Genomic DNA, 15,653 nt, shown 5'->3' on the forward strand with positions numbered 1-15,653 from the left:
TTCTGATTGCACATAAAACATTCCCTGTCGTTGGCTTCATGCATGTTTTATGAGAACAGCTGGGTGTGAGTATTTACATAAGCCACTAGGATCACATCTCTTTGATTTTCCTCTTCTGTCCTGTCTTGTATTAAAAGGGTGGGGGGAGGTGCGCTATGCCATAGTTCCCCTGTAGTGCCCTTTTCTTCCTAAGCTCTTCGTACAAATAGCCAAGTCTTCTAGGAAATGGAAAAGGTTGCCTGGGTTTCATCAGTAGGCAGCCTGACACTCATTTCGGATTTACTGATGAAACAGGACTCCTTCCCATGTAATGGCAGCTTTCCTACATATGTCAACGCAGCCTGGGCATCAGCAGTTGCCTGTTTGAACTCCTTCTACGGTGGCGGACTTGGTCACCCCTTAATCCCTTTTTGTCTCAAATGGAACAGCTCCCACCCTCTTTCTGCCTCAAATGTCAAGCTCTTCTAAGGGATCTTTCTACTGTAGTCAGAAGGATGTGTCTAGAAACCTCAAGTTTCCCTACAACCTTTCAGGAATCGATACAAACTCCTTAGAAGGACAGACCTGATCTTTTATAGTCCAATTTTTACGTACGTGTTCTCTGATTCTCCTGCTATTCAATCCCATCGTGATTTGCTCTGTCACTCTAGAAATGGAAATTAGAATCACCATGAAGTACCAGGAAACTCCTAGAGTGGCTATAATGACAGAGACTCATTATGGATGTGGAGCACATAGAATTCACCTCCACTGTTGGTGGGTTGTAAAATGGTGGAATTACTTTGAAACCATTTGACAGTTTCTTTTTAAAAAAATATATTTTATTGATATTTTTACAGAAAGGAAGAGAGAGGGATAGAGAGCTAGAAACATCAATGAGAGAGAAACATCGACCAGCTGCCTCCTACACACCCACCACTGGGGATATGCCTGCAACCAATGTACATGTCCTTGACTGGAATCGAATCTGGGACCTTTCAGTTCGCAGGCTGACGCTCTATCCACTGAGCCAAACCGGTTTTGGCTTGACAGTTTCTTATAAAGTTAAATTTACACCAACTATAGGGCCCAGCAGCTCCACTTCTAAGAATTTACCCAAGAGAAATGGAAATATATGTTCATATAAAGACTTGTATGGGAACGTTTCTAATAGCTTTTTTTGTAATAGCAAAAATCTGGAAACAATCCCAATGTTCATCGACAGGTGAATGGATAAGTTAGTTGTGCTATTTCAATACCACAGCAGACTAGTCAGCAGTGAAACCATATGAACTATTAATACCTCCCATAAAATAGCTGAGTCTCCAAGTAATTACACCAAGTGGAAGAAGCCAGACTAAATTAAACAGTGCATAGTTCAGGACCCACTCATATAAATTTCTAGAAAATATTAACTATTCTAAGAGGACAGGAAGCAGATTAGTGGTTACCTGTGGGTAAGGTGGGGTTGGGGGGAAAAGAGATTTGCAAAGATACAGAGGAAAACTTTTGGGGGTGATAGATAAGTTCTTTTTTTATTATAACCATTTCACAGGGGTATATTTATGTCAAAATTTATAAAAGTATATAATTTAAACGTGCCATTTATTAAAGGCCAATTACATCTAAATTGAAAAAATATATATAGGTACAAGGATGCATCAGTTATTGACTGAGTAATGATTTAAGGAAAAACTAGCAAATGGTCTACCAACTTGGATTATAAAAATTGGGAGATTATAAAGAGCAAAAGGTTGGCGTTTGTAGGTGCATGTATCTTCAGTTGCAAACTTGACCTTCAGATCTGGCCCAACTAAATCTGAAGATAAGTGTGAAGTGGCAGTCCAGATCTGTAATATGGAAACCTCATGGTCACAGATATGAAATTGAATAGAATGGTCTCATGGGCTGTGACAGTCATAGAAACTGAGCTGCAGGCAGTTGAAGCCTAAGTAGTTAAGGAAATCATGCAGCAGAATTTTTTCTGCTACTGATTTAACATTGCTTGGTTACTTTTGAAGGATAGATGTGTGGGAAATAACCCATGTTTCAAATTAGGTGCCCATAAGTTTAACACCCTAAGTTTCCTGAATGGTAATGCTGACATTCATACACACGTTTTATTACCAGCTCCGATCCGATTTCACAAGTTGTCCCCTTTGCAATAGGTTGTTAAAAAGTTGTCTGGTGTGTCAGAGCCACGCCTTGGTAGCAATATAAAAAGTTACAAAATCTGCATTGGAAAATTTTTGGTTAGAGTTTTGCTTTTCTGATAGAATTTAAGCTTTTCAAGTATTATGACCATATCATTTTGTAGAAAGTCATTTTCTGTTGTGGAAAAATAAAGGGGCCAGGAAAGAAAAGACTAAAGATGTAACCCTGGCTCTCCTACTCACTCAATTTCCTTGACTGCAAAATGGGGAAAATAGAAGCACCTACCCGTACTGAGTTGAATGGTGGGCTCCCAAAATATATATTCATGTCCTAATCCCCAGAACAGAAACTATGAATATTACTTTATTTGGAAAACTAGAGATCCAGGGCACGAATTTGTGCATGAGTGAGGTCTGGCTGGCCTGCCCCAATGGGGGCCGATTGTGGGGAGGGTCCTCGGGAGGTTGGCCAACAGGTCCTCCCCCATCCCCTCCAAAGGGCCATAAATATATATGGTATTTGCTAATATAATGAAGTTAATGATCTTAAAATGAGGCGATCATTCTGGATTATCCAGGTGGGGCATAAATCCAATTATAGAAAAGCAAAGGGAGATTTGAGACAGAAGAGGAAAAGAGAAGATGATGTGGAGATGGAGAAAAAGAATGAAGTGCTGTGGTCACAAGACCAAAAGTCAGCAACCACCAGAAGCTGGGAAAGGTAAGGAATGGCATTTCCCCTAGAGCCTCTGGCTGGAGAGGCCTTGCCAATGCCTTGATTTCAGACTCTGGCCTCCAGAACATTGAAAGAGTAAATTTCTGTTTTCTTAGCCACCGAATTTGTGATAATTTGTTACTCCAACCTCAGGGAACCAATACATGACCTCGTTGACTACTACATATGAGAATAATATGTATGTTTGCTATGAAGATTAAATGAGTTCAATGAGTTAATATTCATGAAGCACTTGGCAGGGTGTTTGTTACCTAGTAAGCAGTATTGAAGTGCTTAGTGAAGTTTTACAAAAAAGAACTGATGATGGTTGATGATGACATTACTTTTCTGTTTCACGATTGGTGGGGTGGACACCATAATATTGGAACTTCCTGTTAGATTACAGAATTGAAAACATAACTATGACGCAGTGAAAGGGTTGAGAAGAATGAACTCTGCAAAGATTCTTTCGAGCCCAAATGTTCAATAAAAAGAAGCCTTTTAATTCTCTATATTTGAATCCTTGGTTCTCTATTAGTTGTCTCTACAACCCCTTAATCCCTAAATGCAATATAGGACAGAAAGTAAGCACCACGGGAGAAAAATCACTTTCTATGCCTCCGTTGGAAGCCTAAAATTCCGCGAGGACCCCAGAATGCATAATTCCCATGCCTATTCCTCGCACCTACGTCCCACCGGCAGAAAACTACGATTCCCAGAAGGCTTTGGGTTCCGGGGGCGGGGCTAAGCTCGAAAGGGGCGGGACCTTAAAGGTCGTTGGCCTATTCCATTGTCCGAAGCGGGAAAGATTGCCGGGGCTGAGTTTGGAAGGAAACCGCCTTCCGATTGGCTGCACACAGCCAGGCCGGCGTCCTGCGCGTGGGTGTCACCGGCAGAGGGACATCGGGCCATCCCGGGCTGGCGCTCAAACTTCCCGGGCCCGGAGCGCGGGGCCTGCCGGGAGAGCACCGGACGGTAGTCACCTGCCCGGCAGCCGCCGCGGGTGGGCTCCGAGATGCAGAGCACAGACCTGGGCAACAAGGAGAGCGGCAAGATATGGCACCGCAAGCCATCCCCGGCCGCCCGGGACGGGTAAAGACCGAGGCGGGAGGGCACAGGCTGTGTAGGGGGTGGAGGCCGGCCTGGGGCGGGTCCTCGCTTTTGGAGGGGATCGCTGGAAGGGGTGCAGGAGGGTGGAGGGGGGATGGAGGGTGGGAGGGGAGGAGGTTCGGGTTCTGGCTCTGATCTGCCCGGGATGCCTGGCTTGGGTGACTTGAGGAGGTGCAGACCCTTCCCAGGCCAGGGGCCAGGGTGTGACCAGGATTAGCCTGGAGCAGGAGACAGGTGGTCCTCGAAAGAGAATGGAAAGCAGAAATTTGCGCTCCTGGTGATGCCAAGACTCGGCCTGCCCAAATCACCATAGCATCCTCCGGTATTCCTGGTAGATGCTCAGTAAGACTTGGTTAGCTACTGAAGCTGGGAAAGAACTCAGGAGGAGGGCGAAGGAGAACAGTGCATTTCCACCCCTTCCAAATGCCGCAGTTTGTCCATCCTTCAGCCCTCGTCTGCATTCTGGCAAGCATTCATTCATTCCGGCAAGCATTCATTCATTCCGGCAAGCACTCATTCATTCCGGCAAGCACTCATTTATCGGCTGTTTCCAAGCGCTGAGACAGTAACAGAACAAACCAACGTCCGATTCCCTGGAGTTGACATTTTAGCTTGTTTAGTGGTAGTGGTGCAGGATTCACATTCTACAAGGCAGGTCAGCCTTCTAGTAAGGCCAGCGCTTCTGCTTCTGCTCCTTTTTTGCCCCTAATAGACCTTTCTTCTCCTTCTCCTTCTCCTTCTCCTTCTCCTTCTCCTTCTCCTTCTCCTTCTCCTTCTCCTTCTCCTTCTCCTTCTCCTCCTCCTCCTCCTCCTCCTCCTCCTTCTTCATCTTTTTTAATGTATTTTTATTCTTTCAGAGAGGAAGAGGGAGAGACAGACAGAAACATCCATGATGAGAGAGAATCGTTGATTGGCTCCCTCCCTGCACGCTCCCCACTGGGGATTGAGGCATATGCCCTTGGCCGGAATCGAACCTGGGACTCTTTAGTCTGCAGATCAAGGCTCTATCCACTGAGTCAAACTCGCTAGGGCTGCTGCTGCTGCTGCTTTTTTTTTTTTTTTTAATATATTTTATTGATTTTTAACAGAGAGGAAGGGAGAGAGATAGAGCGCTAGAAACGACGATGAGAGAGAAACATCGGCCAGCTACCTCTTGCACACCCCCTACCGGGGATGTGCCTGCAACCAATGTACATGCCCTTTTCCGGAATCGAACCTGGGACCCTTCAGTCCGCAGACCGATGCTCTACCACTGAGCCAAACCGGCTTTGGCTTCTTCTTTTTTTGATAGTTTAGGTTCACAGCAAAATTGAGAGGAAGGTACAGATTTCCCATATAATGCCCCGACACATGCATAGCTTTCCCAATAGGTATCCATAGCCCCCACCAGAGTGGTACATTTGTTGTAGTGGATAAACCTACACTGACACACCATTATCACCCAGAGTCCACAGTTCACATTAAGATTCACTCTGGGTGTTGTACATTCTATGGGTTTGGACCAATGTATAATGACATGTACACACCATCATAATACCATGCAGAATATTCTCACTGCCCTGAAAGTCCCCTGTGCTCTGCCTCTTTCTCCCTCCCCTCCCAGCCCTGCTTTTCATTCTCTTCCTAAATGTCTGTCCTGATTAAGGCTCAGCCTCTCCTGTGTGATTATATGGTATCCTTTGCCCCAAAGTGAGGCCATCTTGGTTCCAGTTGCCACACTGGTTGATCTTGCTTCTAATTCCCTAGGATTTCCTGGACTTCGCTTCACCACTTGAGTTTGTGTTTCATTGTGTTTCTTGTTCTTGTAATTTTTCTGTTGATCCTTGGGTTGCTCCTCTACAAAGCAATAGACATTTAAGTGCCAACTCTGCATGCCCTGAGCAGCACAGTGCTAGTTGTACAAGCAACTTGTGATTTATAGAAAACTCGCTGTTTTTATCATGTCTGCTGCTTCCTATAACAATTTAAATCCAAAATACATTCTCTTATATCCTCTTGTTTTCTTTCGATCACAATTTATAAATCTGTTCCTATGTGCATCTATTTTTTAAATGTGTCTTTACCACTAAACTGGAAGTTTCATGAGGGCAGTACCCAGGCCTATCGATTACTCTTAGTTCCTGGCTTATTCTGTGCCTGACACATAGTGACTTGCATTTGATAATTAAATGAACAAAAGATACTTTGATGAGGAACTTTCTGAACCGTTTTCTGAAATCATTGTAGGATTGCTTCTAGGAGAGGAGAAATAGCAGCGATAGTAGGAGAGGGAAGAATGTGTAGGCAAACAACTTAAAAAATTAGTGAATTATGCTATAAAAGCTGTATTTTTCACAATAACAAGTAATGCCTGACATAGAATTTAACGTGTGTGTATTTGGTATTTTTTGCAGAGTTATAGTGAACATCATTCATACCACTTCTGATTACCTTCCCAAAGTTCTGCGATTTTTGAATGTGGCTTTTGATAGCTCAGGTGATTGCTTAATTGCTGGGGATCATCAAGGAAATATCTATGGTTTTGACTTGCCTGGAAACAGGTGAGTGATACTTTTGAGATTTGCCTTAATGTTACTATATAATTCACTGACTTTCGGTACCTGCTATTACTTATTCATCCAAGATTTTATTAAGTTCTTACTATGTTTCAGGTACCTTGAAAAACACTGCCTTAATGCTGATGGAAGAAAGTGGGGAAGGATAGAAAAATAATACGGTTATATATTTGAGAGGATTAAATAAAGTTCTGGTTTTATTATCTCTAGTAGTTTGATTTTTCCTTAAATTTAAAGATTTATTATTGCCAATTTGTCAGTAAATGTCTGATGCTTCTTTCAGCAACTTAGAAAAAAACACGATTTCTTTGTACATTGTGTCAGAATGCTGGATTAGGGATCTTAAAGAATTGACCCTCCCTCTTCTTCTCTCCCTTTGCTGAACGACTTAGTGACTTAGTACAAAAGCAATTAAGATTCTTCAAGGGAGGCATTCAAGCAGTGGGGGCAGTTGGGAGGGAGACCTGCGACTGCCCAGCCAAAATCAGAAGGTATCTGCATGGGGCAGGGCAATCATGAGAAAGATAGGGGCGTTGATCAAATGAGTATCTTGAGGATAATGGGGACCAGGTTTCTAATTCTAGGAAAGGAAGGAAACTAGAATAAATCTGTGATACTGGGTTGCAATTTGATATATCTATGTGAACTCTGGTTTTGAATAGCCTATTTAGTAAAAGAGTAATATGCAAATTGATCGTCACCCCAACACACAACATGGCCACCCCCATGTGGTCAAAGATGGCTGCCCCCATGTGGACACAAGATGGCTGCCACAAGATGGCCAGTAGGAGGGGCAGTTGTGGGTGATCAGGCCAGCAGGGGAAGGCATTTGGGAGAGACCAGGCCTGCAGGGGAGGACAGTTAGGAGTGACCAGGCCTGCAGGGAGGACAGTTAGGGGTGACTAGGCCAGCAGGGGAGGGCAATTAGGGGCAATTGGGCCAGCAGGGGAGCAGTTAGGTGTCTGTCAGGCTGTCAGGGGAGTGGTTAGGGGGTGATCAGTCTGGCAGGCAGAAGTGGTTAGGGGCAATCAGGCAGGCAGGCAGACAGATAAGCGGTTGGAATCCAGCAGTCCTGTATTGTGAGAGGGATGTCCAACTGCCCGTTTAGGCCTGATCCATGCGATCAGGCCTAAACGGGCAGTCGGACATCCCTTGAGGTGTCACAGATTGGAGAGAGTGCAGGCTGGGCTGAGGGACACCCCCAACCCTCTCACTCACCCCCCTGCACAAATTTCATGCACTGGTACCCTACTATAGTTATAGAAATAGAGGTGTGTGTACAAGCAAATGAATGGATGATTTTTACATATACTTCCTAGCTTTGTCCATTTATAGGACCTGGGAGCAACAGCAGCTTCCCCTGCTTAACAAAGAACATGTTCAGTTTTTCTTTTCTAAATACTACATCTGCTGGAAGGATTCAAGGATTCTTGCAGAAATGACCACTTTCAGGATGAAAGCAGGCAAAGTACATAATCTTGGAACTTTTTGTAGCTAAAAAGAAGGAATTTTTAAAAAATAATGGGAATGTTTCACAAGGACATAAATGTTAGCTTGAAGGAATTCCCTCAGGCCATATTGTAAACAATTTGAGAATTAAAATAAATAATGATAGTAATGGATCACAACTCATTGAATAAAATAGAAATCCAGGCATTTGTGCTGCACTCAACAGTTTAATGAGAGCAGATATTTGCACAGTCAGAAAGTACTTTCCACAAAATATTTTTTAATTTTAGAGGAAAATGGGGTAATTTTACAGGGAAGAAGCCTGCTAAACACCACCTGATCAAATGGTTACAGTTAAATTAATAGTAGGACAAATCAAAACTTGTGTGCTACCTGATAAAGTACAGTAGAGAGCATACAGCGTCACCTCTGTGATATTCCGTTCCAAAGACATGTAACCGGAATCTAATCTGTTGAATCAACAGCAAAGCTAATTTAAGGGCATTGTATTACAAGACTGGCCTGCAATCTTCACAAGGGTCAAGGCCAGCCATGAAAGTTGTGGAAAGACTGAAGACCTATTCCAGAAAGAGGGAAACTAGACCCATGACAAGTAAGGGCATGAATCTTAACTGACCCTTTTGTTGTAAAGGACATTATTGGGACAACTGGAAAATTGAATAGGGTCTGAGGATTAGATGGTGGTAATATATAAACGTAATTTTCTGATTTTGATGGTTGTATTGTGATCACACAGGAGAATTTCCTTGTTTGTAGGGAACATGATATCAGTAACTTATTTTCAAAAAGCTCTGGAAAAGAAGAGGTCATCTGTGATTTATTTATCTGGATAGAAGTCTGTTATTCATGTTTCTCCTCATTACCAAAAATGTAATGGTTACAGTTCTCCTACCCTTTACTCTTGCCTAACCTACTCTGCCAATTCCCGGTTTTAAATCAATACAATTGTCTCTCCTTTGCTCCCACTGCTTAATGAAATAAAAATAACTATTGATTGGCTACATTACAGAATAATGAATGCTACATTTGCTTCTCTTATTTACTTCTCCCATCCTCCTCTGAGTATTTGTTTTTGTTGCTAATCCTCATCAGAGGATTTTTTTCCATTGCTTAGAGAGTGGACAGTAGGGGGAGAGACAGAAAGAGAGAAACATGGATGTGTCTGACACATTGATTGGTTGTCTCCTCCATGGCAGGTCACAGGGTATGGAGACATGTGCCCTTGACCGGTATCGAACTTGGGACCCTTCAGTCCACAGGCCGACACTCTATCCACTGAGCCAAAGAGCCTAGAATAACTACTGAGGCTTTCAAACCTTTATCAATGTCCTTGTGTTGGACCCAACTCTTATTTTTTTTTAATATATTTTATTGATTTTTTACAGAGAGGAAGGGAGATAGAGAGTTAGAAACATCGATGAGAGTCATCCATCAGCTGCCTCTTGCACACCCCCTGCTGGGGATATGCCTGCAACCAAGGTACATGCCCTTGACCGGAATCGAACTCGGGACCTTTCAGTCCTCAAGCCAACGCTCTATCTATTGAGCCAAACCAGTTTCGGCCCTACTCTTATTTTGACTGTTGCCTTTAAGCTTCCCTTCCTCCTTCCCAACAGCAGCCTCAAATATATCTGAAACTTTAACCATCTGCACCTCTTTGCCACTTTATTCATAAAAGTAGGTGATCCTAATTTTTTCCAGGGCTAATCTCTGTCCTCTAGGCCACCCGGGTCATGCGTCCTCTCCTTTATTTTGTCCACATCCCTGTTCTCTGTAAATATTTACAGCAGAGCAGAGGAGTAACTGGCGGAGCTGACATTTGTCCCGATTCTAAAATCCACTCTGCTGGGCTTCCTCACAGCCTTCCTGATTGCCTAATCCAGTGGTTCCTACAATTTTTATTTAGTAAATGCTCTTTTCTTTTCTCTTTCCTGAAATTTTTTTATGATGCTTCCAGGTACACATTTTCCTGATTTTTCTACCTCTTTATTTATTTTTTTGTTTTCTGACTCATCTTCCCTTTATTGTCGTGCTACTTTGGGATCTGTCCTTGGCCTGCTTCCTTCCAAACTCCAGGTCTCTCTTTGGTAATCTTACCACCACCAAACCCCCGGCTTCACTCAGCTGCCATGTGAATACGGGTAACTCAGACCTGCTTCTGCCACCAGTGGGTAGCTTCCAGGCCGGCTGCCATGCAGCCACTGGACACATGGAGCTCGAAGCCCCTGGAAGGTGGCCAGTCCAAAGTAAGATGTGTTGTTCCTGTAAAACATGCACTGGATTTTTAAGACTTCGGATGACAAAAAAAGAAGGTAGAATATCTCATTAATTTTTAATTAATTGTTGAAATACTATTTCAACATATTGAATTAAGTAAAATATATTAAGATTCATTTGGCTGTTCCTTTTTACTTTTTTAAAATGACACCTAGAAAATTTTAAATTACACATGTGGCCTGCATTATATTTCTTTTGGACAATGTTTTGCAAGGACCTTAATTTCCACATGTTTAAAATCCAACTTATTTTTTTCCTGTCCCCAAACTTGTATATCTTTTCCTCAAGCTTGGAAAATGTATTTTTTTTATAGATTCAATTTTGCTTTTTGCCAAGTACTCTGCTGAACACTTAACATATTATTTCATTTAGCCATTGTATAGTTAATCATCACGATAACCTGATGGGATATCTATCCTCATCTTCATGTGCACGTGAAGAATTCCTGCTTCTCTCTCATCACCCACGTTAGGGGGTCACTGAGCCTCTCTCCACTTGACTTCTGACACCTCTTTTGTTCTTTCGCTTTATACTCATAACTCTGGCTGAGATTCTCTATAACGGCTTTCTCAGTGGGCACTTCTTCCTTGTCCCTCTATGCATGTGCCATTGCTGCCAGAATCATCTTTCTAAAAGCCATGCCTGGTCATAATTCTGCTGGCTTCCCACTGTGTAAGTAAAATCCAGACTCCGTTACGTGGCATTTAGCTCTCTTCGTAATCTACTTTTGGCCTGGGTTTCATTTTCTTCATCTCTAAGGACGCCTCCAACATAAAATTGATGTTATTGGAAGAATTTCTGATACTAATACAGTCATCTCTTAATAGGTTTAATCTCGTTCAGCGAACAGCACAAGCTTGCACGGCTCTGGCCTTTAATCTCCATAGGAAGTCTGAATTCCTTGTGGCGTTAGCTGATTATTCCATTAAATGTTTCGATACAGGTAAGAAGTCCTCCTATTTGTCTTTTGAAGCAGGGTAAAATATAGACTGGAGTCCTGCAAGCGGACTTTGGGAGCAGGCCCCAAAAGCCATCCCTCACCAGCCACAGGTTCAGGGGCCCCAGGGCCATCCTCTCCTCAGATCAGCTGGCTGTATACTCAGGGTTTCCCACAAGTCTCCTCTGGTTTGATAATCCACTAGGATGATTCGCAGAACTCAGGAAAGCACTATGCTTATGATTATAGTTTTAATGTAGCAAAAGGATAGAAATTAGACCCACCCAAAGAAAGAAACATAGGGAGGAATCTGAGAAGGTTCCATTGTCCTCCAGGACACATTATGCTCTCAGCTTCGATGTGTGGCCATCCCCACTGAGTTTTGCCAAACCAAGAAATTCACCCACGATTTGACGTCCAGAATTTATATGGAGGCTTCATTGTGTAGGCGTGATTGATTGAATTATTGCCCTCCTGGATGGACTCGGCTTTCATCCTTTCATCCTCTCTATGGAGGTCAGGCTGAGATGTGGCCCAAAGCCCCAAGCTTTTAATCTCTCACATGGTTGGTCTTTTTGGTATGGCCGACCTCCACTTTGAGATTCTATTCTCTCCTTAGCATAAGATGTTAGCTGTTGTCTGAATAACAAAGACATTCCTATGGCTGGGGAGGTCCCAGGGGTTTAGAGGGTGCCTCCCCAGAGCCTGGATAAAGACTATACCTCCCTTTGAAGGCCAAATTCCAAATACTCAGGACAGAATACTTTTTAAATATAACCTATGTATTTTATACAGCATTTTTTATAGAGTGTAGAGGTCTATAGACTGAACCTCTTATTCTTACTAAGAAAAAAGGTATCTCACCTATTTTTTCTTGTTATTAAAGTAACTGATGTGTTTGTTTAAAACAATATATAAACTATTGTATAATAATAATAATAATAGTAATAATGGTGATAGCTGACACTCAGTGTTTATTCTCTGTTGTATGACTTGATACATGTTAATTAATTTTAATCATCATATTAACCCACGAAGATGGATACTTTTTATCCCCATTTTGCAAATGAGGAAATGAGGCACAGAAGTAACATGACCTAGGCCCCACAGTTTCTAAGTGGAAGAGCCAGGATTCCCAGTCCGGTAGTCCAGCTGCAGGGTCCCTGCAGTTCTTCGCCAAGACACATGCTGGAGAAAAAGCAGCGGTCTTCAGCGATGCCTGGAGACAGGGGTTTTGTCATGTGGCCTATCTTTCCAGTCTGTTTTCATGCTTATGCCTTTTCTACATTCTCACAAACATGATCACCTATCGATATTGTTTTGTGCAATATTTTCTTCTTTTTTTAAATTTTTATTTATTTATTTTTTAAATATATTTTATTGATTTATTTTTTTTTCCCTCCTTCCTCCCTCCCACACATCCCCTCCCTCCCCAGAGTTTTGTGTCCATTGGTTGTACTTATATGCATGTATAAAAGTCCTTTGGTTGATCTATTAGCTCCCCCAGATCTTTCTCCCCTCCCTGCTGTAATTTGACAGTCTGCTTGTTGATATACTGTCTCTATATCTATCTTTTGGTTCATCAGTTTATAATGTTCTTTATTATCCACAAATGAGTGAGGTCATGTGGTGTTTCTCTTTCATTGATTGGCTTATTTCACTCAGCATGATCTTCTCCAATTCCATCCAGGTTGCTGCAAATGATGAGAATTCCTTCTTTTTTTATGGCAGCATAGTATTTCATTGTGTAGATGTACCATAGTTTTTGGATCCAATCATCTGCTGACGGGCACCTAGGCTGTTTCCAAATTCTGGCTATTGTAGATTGTGCTGCTATGAACATAGGGGTGCATATATTCTTTCTGATTGGTGTTTCTAGTTTCTTGGAATATATTCCTAGGAGTGAGATTACTGGGTCAAATGGGAGTTCCATTTTCAGTTTTTTGAGGAAACTCCACACTGTTCTCCACAGTGGTTGCACCAGTCTGCATTCCCACCAGCAGTGCACGAGGGTTCCTTTTTCTCTGCAACCTCGCCAACACTTGTCGTTTGTTGACTTGTTGATGTTGGCCATTCTGACAGGTGTGAGATGGTACGCATTGTTGTTTTGATTTGCATCTCTTGGACAATTAGTGACTTTGAGCATGTTTCCATGTGCCTTTTGGCCTTCCTTCTGTCTTCTTTTGAAAATGTTCTATTTAGGTCCATTGCCCATTTTTTAATTGGATTATTCATCTTCCTTTTATTTATTTATTTATTTTTTTTTTTTTTTTTTTTTTTTAAATCAATCTTTATTGTTCATATTATTACACAGGTTCCTCGTTTCTTCCCCCCTCCACCAGGTTCCCACCCCACCCTCTGCCCCCTCATCCTCATCCATTGGTGCACAGTTTATGTTCAGTCTCTTCCTCCCTCCCTTTCCCCGATAGTAAATCCCTTTTCAGATAGCAAATCTGTTACTTAGCATTCTCTCATATCAATAATACCTCCACATGCCCAATGATACACTTCACACAAAAGACATTTCCTAATAGGACAACCAGCCTCATCCAGGCCCCACTCAAGGCACTCACAGATCAACACCCCAGGACTATACTAACTCAACACATCCAGATATAAGCCTTCATCACTTGATTCAGCAGACCCTCAAGTTCCCGCAAAAGTTTCCAGCCATGTCTGAGAGGCAGCCGTGGGGCAGGGGCAGGTGAGGAGCGAGCTGTTTTGGGCCAGGCTGCTCCGGGCCTGGCCTCTGTTGCTCTGGTTTGTTCCACAACCAGCTGCTCTGTGTCTGGTCACTGCCGCTCCTGACCCAGTTGCTCTGGACTTGGCTGTTGCTGCTACAGGCCTGGCCACACCCGACTCGGCTGCTCTGGGCCCAATTGCTCCGGGCCCGGCCGCTCCGGGCCTGGCTGCTCCCAGCCTGTCAGCCGCTGCTCCGAGCCTGGCCACTCCCAGCCTGGCAGCCACTGCTCCGGGCCTGGCCGCACCAGACCCGGCTGCTCCGGGCCTGGCCGCTCCCAGCCTGGCAGTTGCTGCTCCGGGTCTGGTCACTGCCACTCCCGACCTAGTTGCTCTGGACTTGGCTGTTGCTGCTACAGACCTGGCCACACCCGACCCGGCTGCTCTGGGCCCGGTTGCTCCGGGCCCGGCCACTCCGGGCCTGGCTGCTCCCAGCCTGTCAGCCGCTGCTCCTGGCCTGGCCGCACCAGACCCGGCTGCTCCTGGCCTGGCCGCTCCCAGCCTGGCAGCCGCTGATCCGAGCCTGGCCACTCCCAGCCTGGCAGCCACTGCTCCGGGCCTGGCCGCACCAGACCCGGCTGCTCCGGGCCTGGCCGCTCCCAGCCTGGCAGTCGCTGCTCCGGGTCTGGTCACTGCCCCTCCCGACCTAGTTGCTCTGGACTTGGCTGTTGCTGCTACAGACCTGGCCACACCCGACCCGGCTGCTCTGGGCCCGGTTGCTCCGGGCCCGGCCACTCCGGGCCTGGCTGCTCCCAGCCTGTCAGCCGCTGCTCCTGGCCTGGCCGCACCAGACCCGGCTGCTCCGGGCCTGGCCGCTCCCAGCCTGGCAGCCGCTGCTCCGAGCCTGGCCACTCCCAGCCTGGCAGCCACTGCTCCGGGCCTGGCCGCACCAGACCCGGCTGCTCCGGGCCTGGCCGCTCCCAGCCTGGCAGTCGCTGCTCTGGGTCTGGTCACTGCCACTCCCCACCTAGTTGCTCTGGACTTGGCTGTTACTGCTACAGGCCTGGCCACACCCGACCCGGCTGCTCTGGGCCCGGTTGCTCCGGGCCCGGTCGCTCCGGGCCTGGCTGCTCCCAGCCTGTCAGCCGCTGCTCCGAGCCTGGCCACTCCCAGCCTGGCAGCCACTGCTCCGGGCCTGGCCGCACCAGACCCGGCTGCTCCGGGCCTGGCCGCTCCCAGCCTGGCAGTTGCTGCTCCGGGTCTGGTCACTGCCACTCCCGACCTAGTTGCTCTGGACTTGGCTGTTGCTGCTACAGACCTGGCCACACCCGACCCGGCTGCTCTGGGCCCAGTTGCTCCGGGCCCGGCCACTCCGGGCCTGGCTGCTCCCAGCCTGTCAGCCGCTGCTCCTGGCCTGGCCGCACCAGACCCGGCTGCTCCGGGCCTGGCCGCTCCCAGCCTGGCAGCCGCTGCTCCGAGCCTGGCCACTCCCAGCCTGGCAGCCACTGCTCCGGGCCTGGCCGCACCAGACCCGGCTGCTCCGGGCCTGGCCGCTCCCAGCCTGGCAGTCGCTGCTCCGGGTCTGGTCACTGCCACTCCCCACCTAGTTGCTCTGAACTTGGCTGTTACTGCTACAGGCCTGGCCACACCCGACCCAGCTGCTCTGGGCCCGGTTGCTCCGGGCCCGGCCGTTCCGGGCCTGGCTGCTCCCAGCCTGTCAGCCGCTGCTCCGAGCCTGGCCACTCCCAGCCTGGCAGCCACTGCTCCGGGCCTGGCCG

At 45.8% G+C, this 15,653-nt stretch overlaps 1 protein-coding gene across 9 annotated transcripts in view; it reads left to right on the plus strand.

The window, feature by feature from the left end:
- The first annotated feature begins 3,637 nt into the window (after positions 1-3,637).
- Positions 3,638-15,653, plus strand: part of TBC1D31 (TBC1 domain family member 31) — a 44,759-nt gene continuing 32,743 nt past the window's right edge. For 5 of the 9 annotated variants that reach the window (XM_036436895.2, XM_036436896.2, XM_036436897.2 and 2 more), the window contains exons 1-3: positions 3,640-3,939; positions 6,351-6,497; positions 11,087-11,202. In XM_036436895.2, coding sequence (XP_036292788.1) covers positions 3,863-3,939; positions 6,351-6,497; positions 11,087-11,202 — 340 coding nt within the window. In that variant the 5' untranslated portion in view covers positions 3,640-3,862. Of the gene's footprint in view, positions 3,940-6,350; positions 6,498-11,086; positions 11,203-15,653 lie in introns of all 9 variants that reach the window. The other 4 variants (XM_036436901.2, XM_036436902.2, XM_036436898.2 and 1 more) reach the window with 2 other exon arrangements.

This window comes from Pipistrellus kuhlii, unplaced genomic scaffold, assembly GCF_014108245.1.
Source record: "Pipistrellus kuhlii isolate mPipKuh1 unplaced genomic scaffold, mPipKuh1.p scaffold_m20_p_14, whole genome shotgun sequence".
NCBI classification, from domain to species: domain Eukaryota; kingdom Metazoa; phylum Chordata; class Mammalia; order Chiroptera; family Vespertilionidae; genus Pipistrellus; species Pipistrellus kuhlii.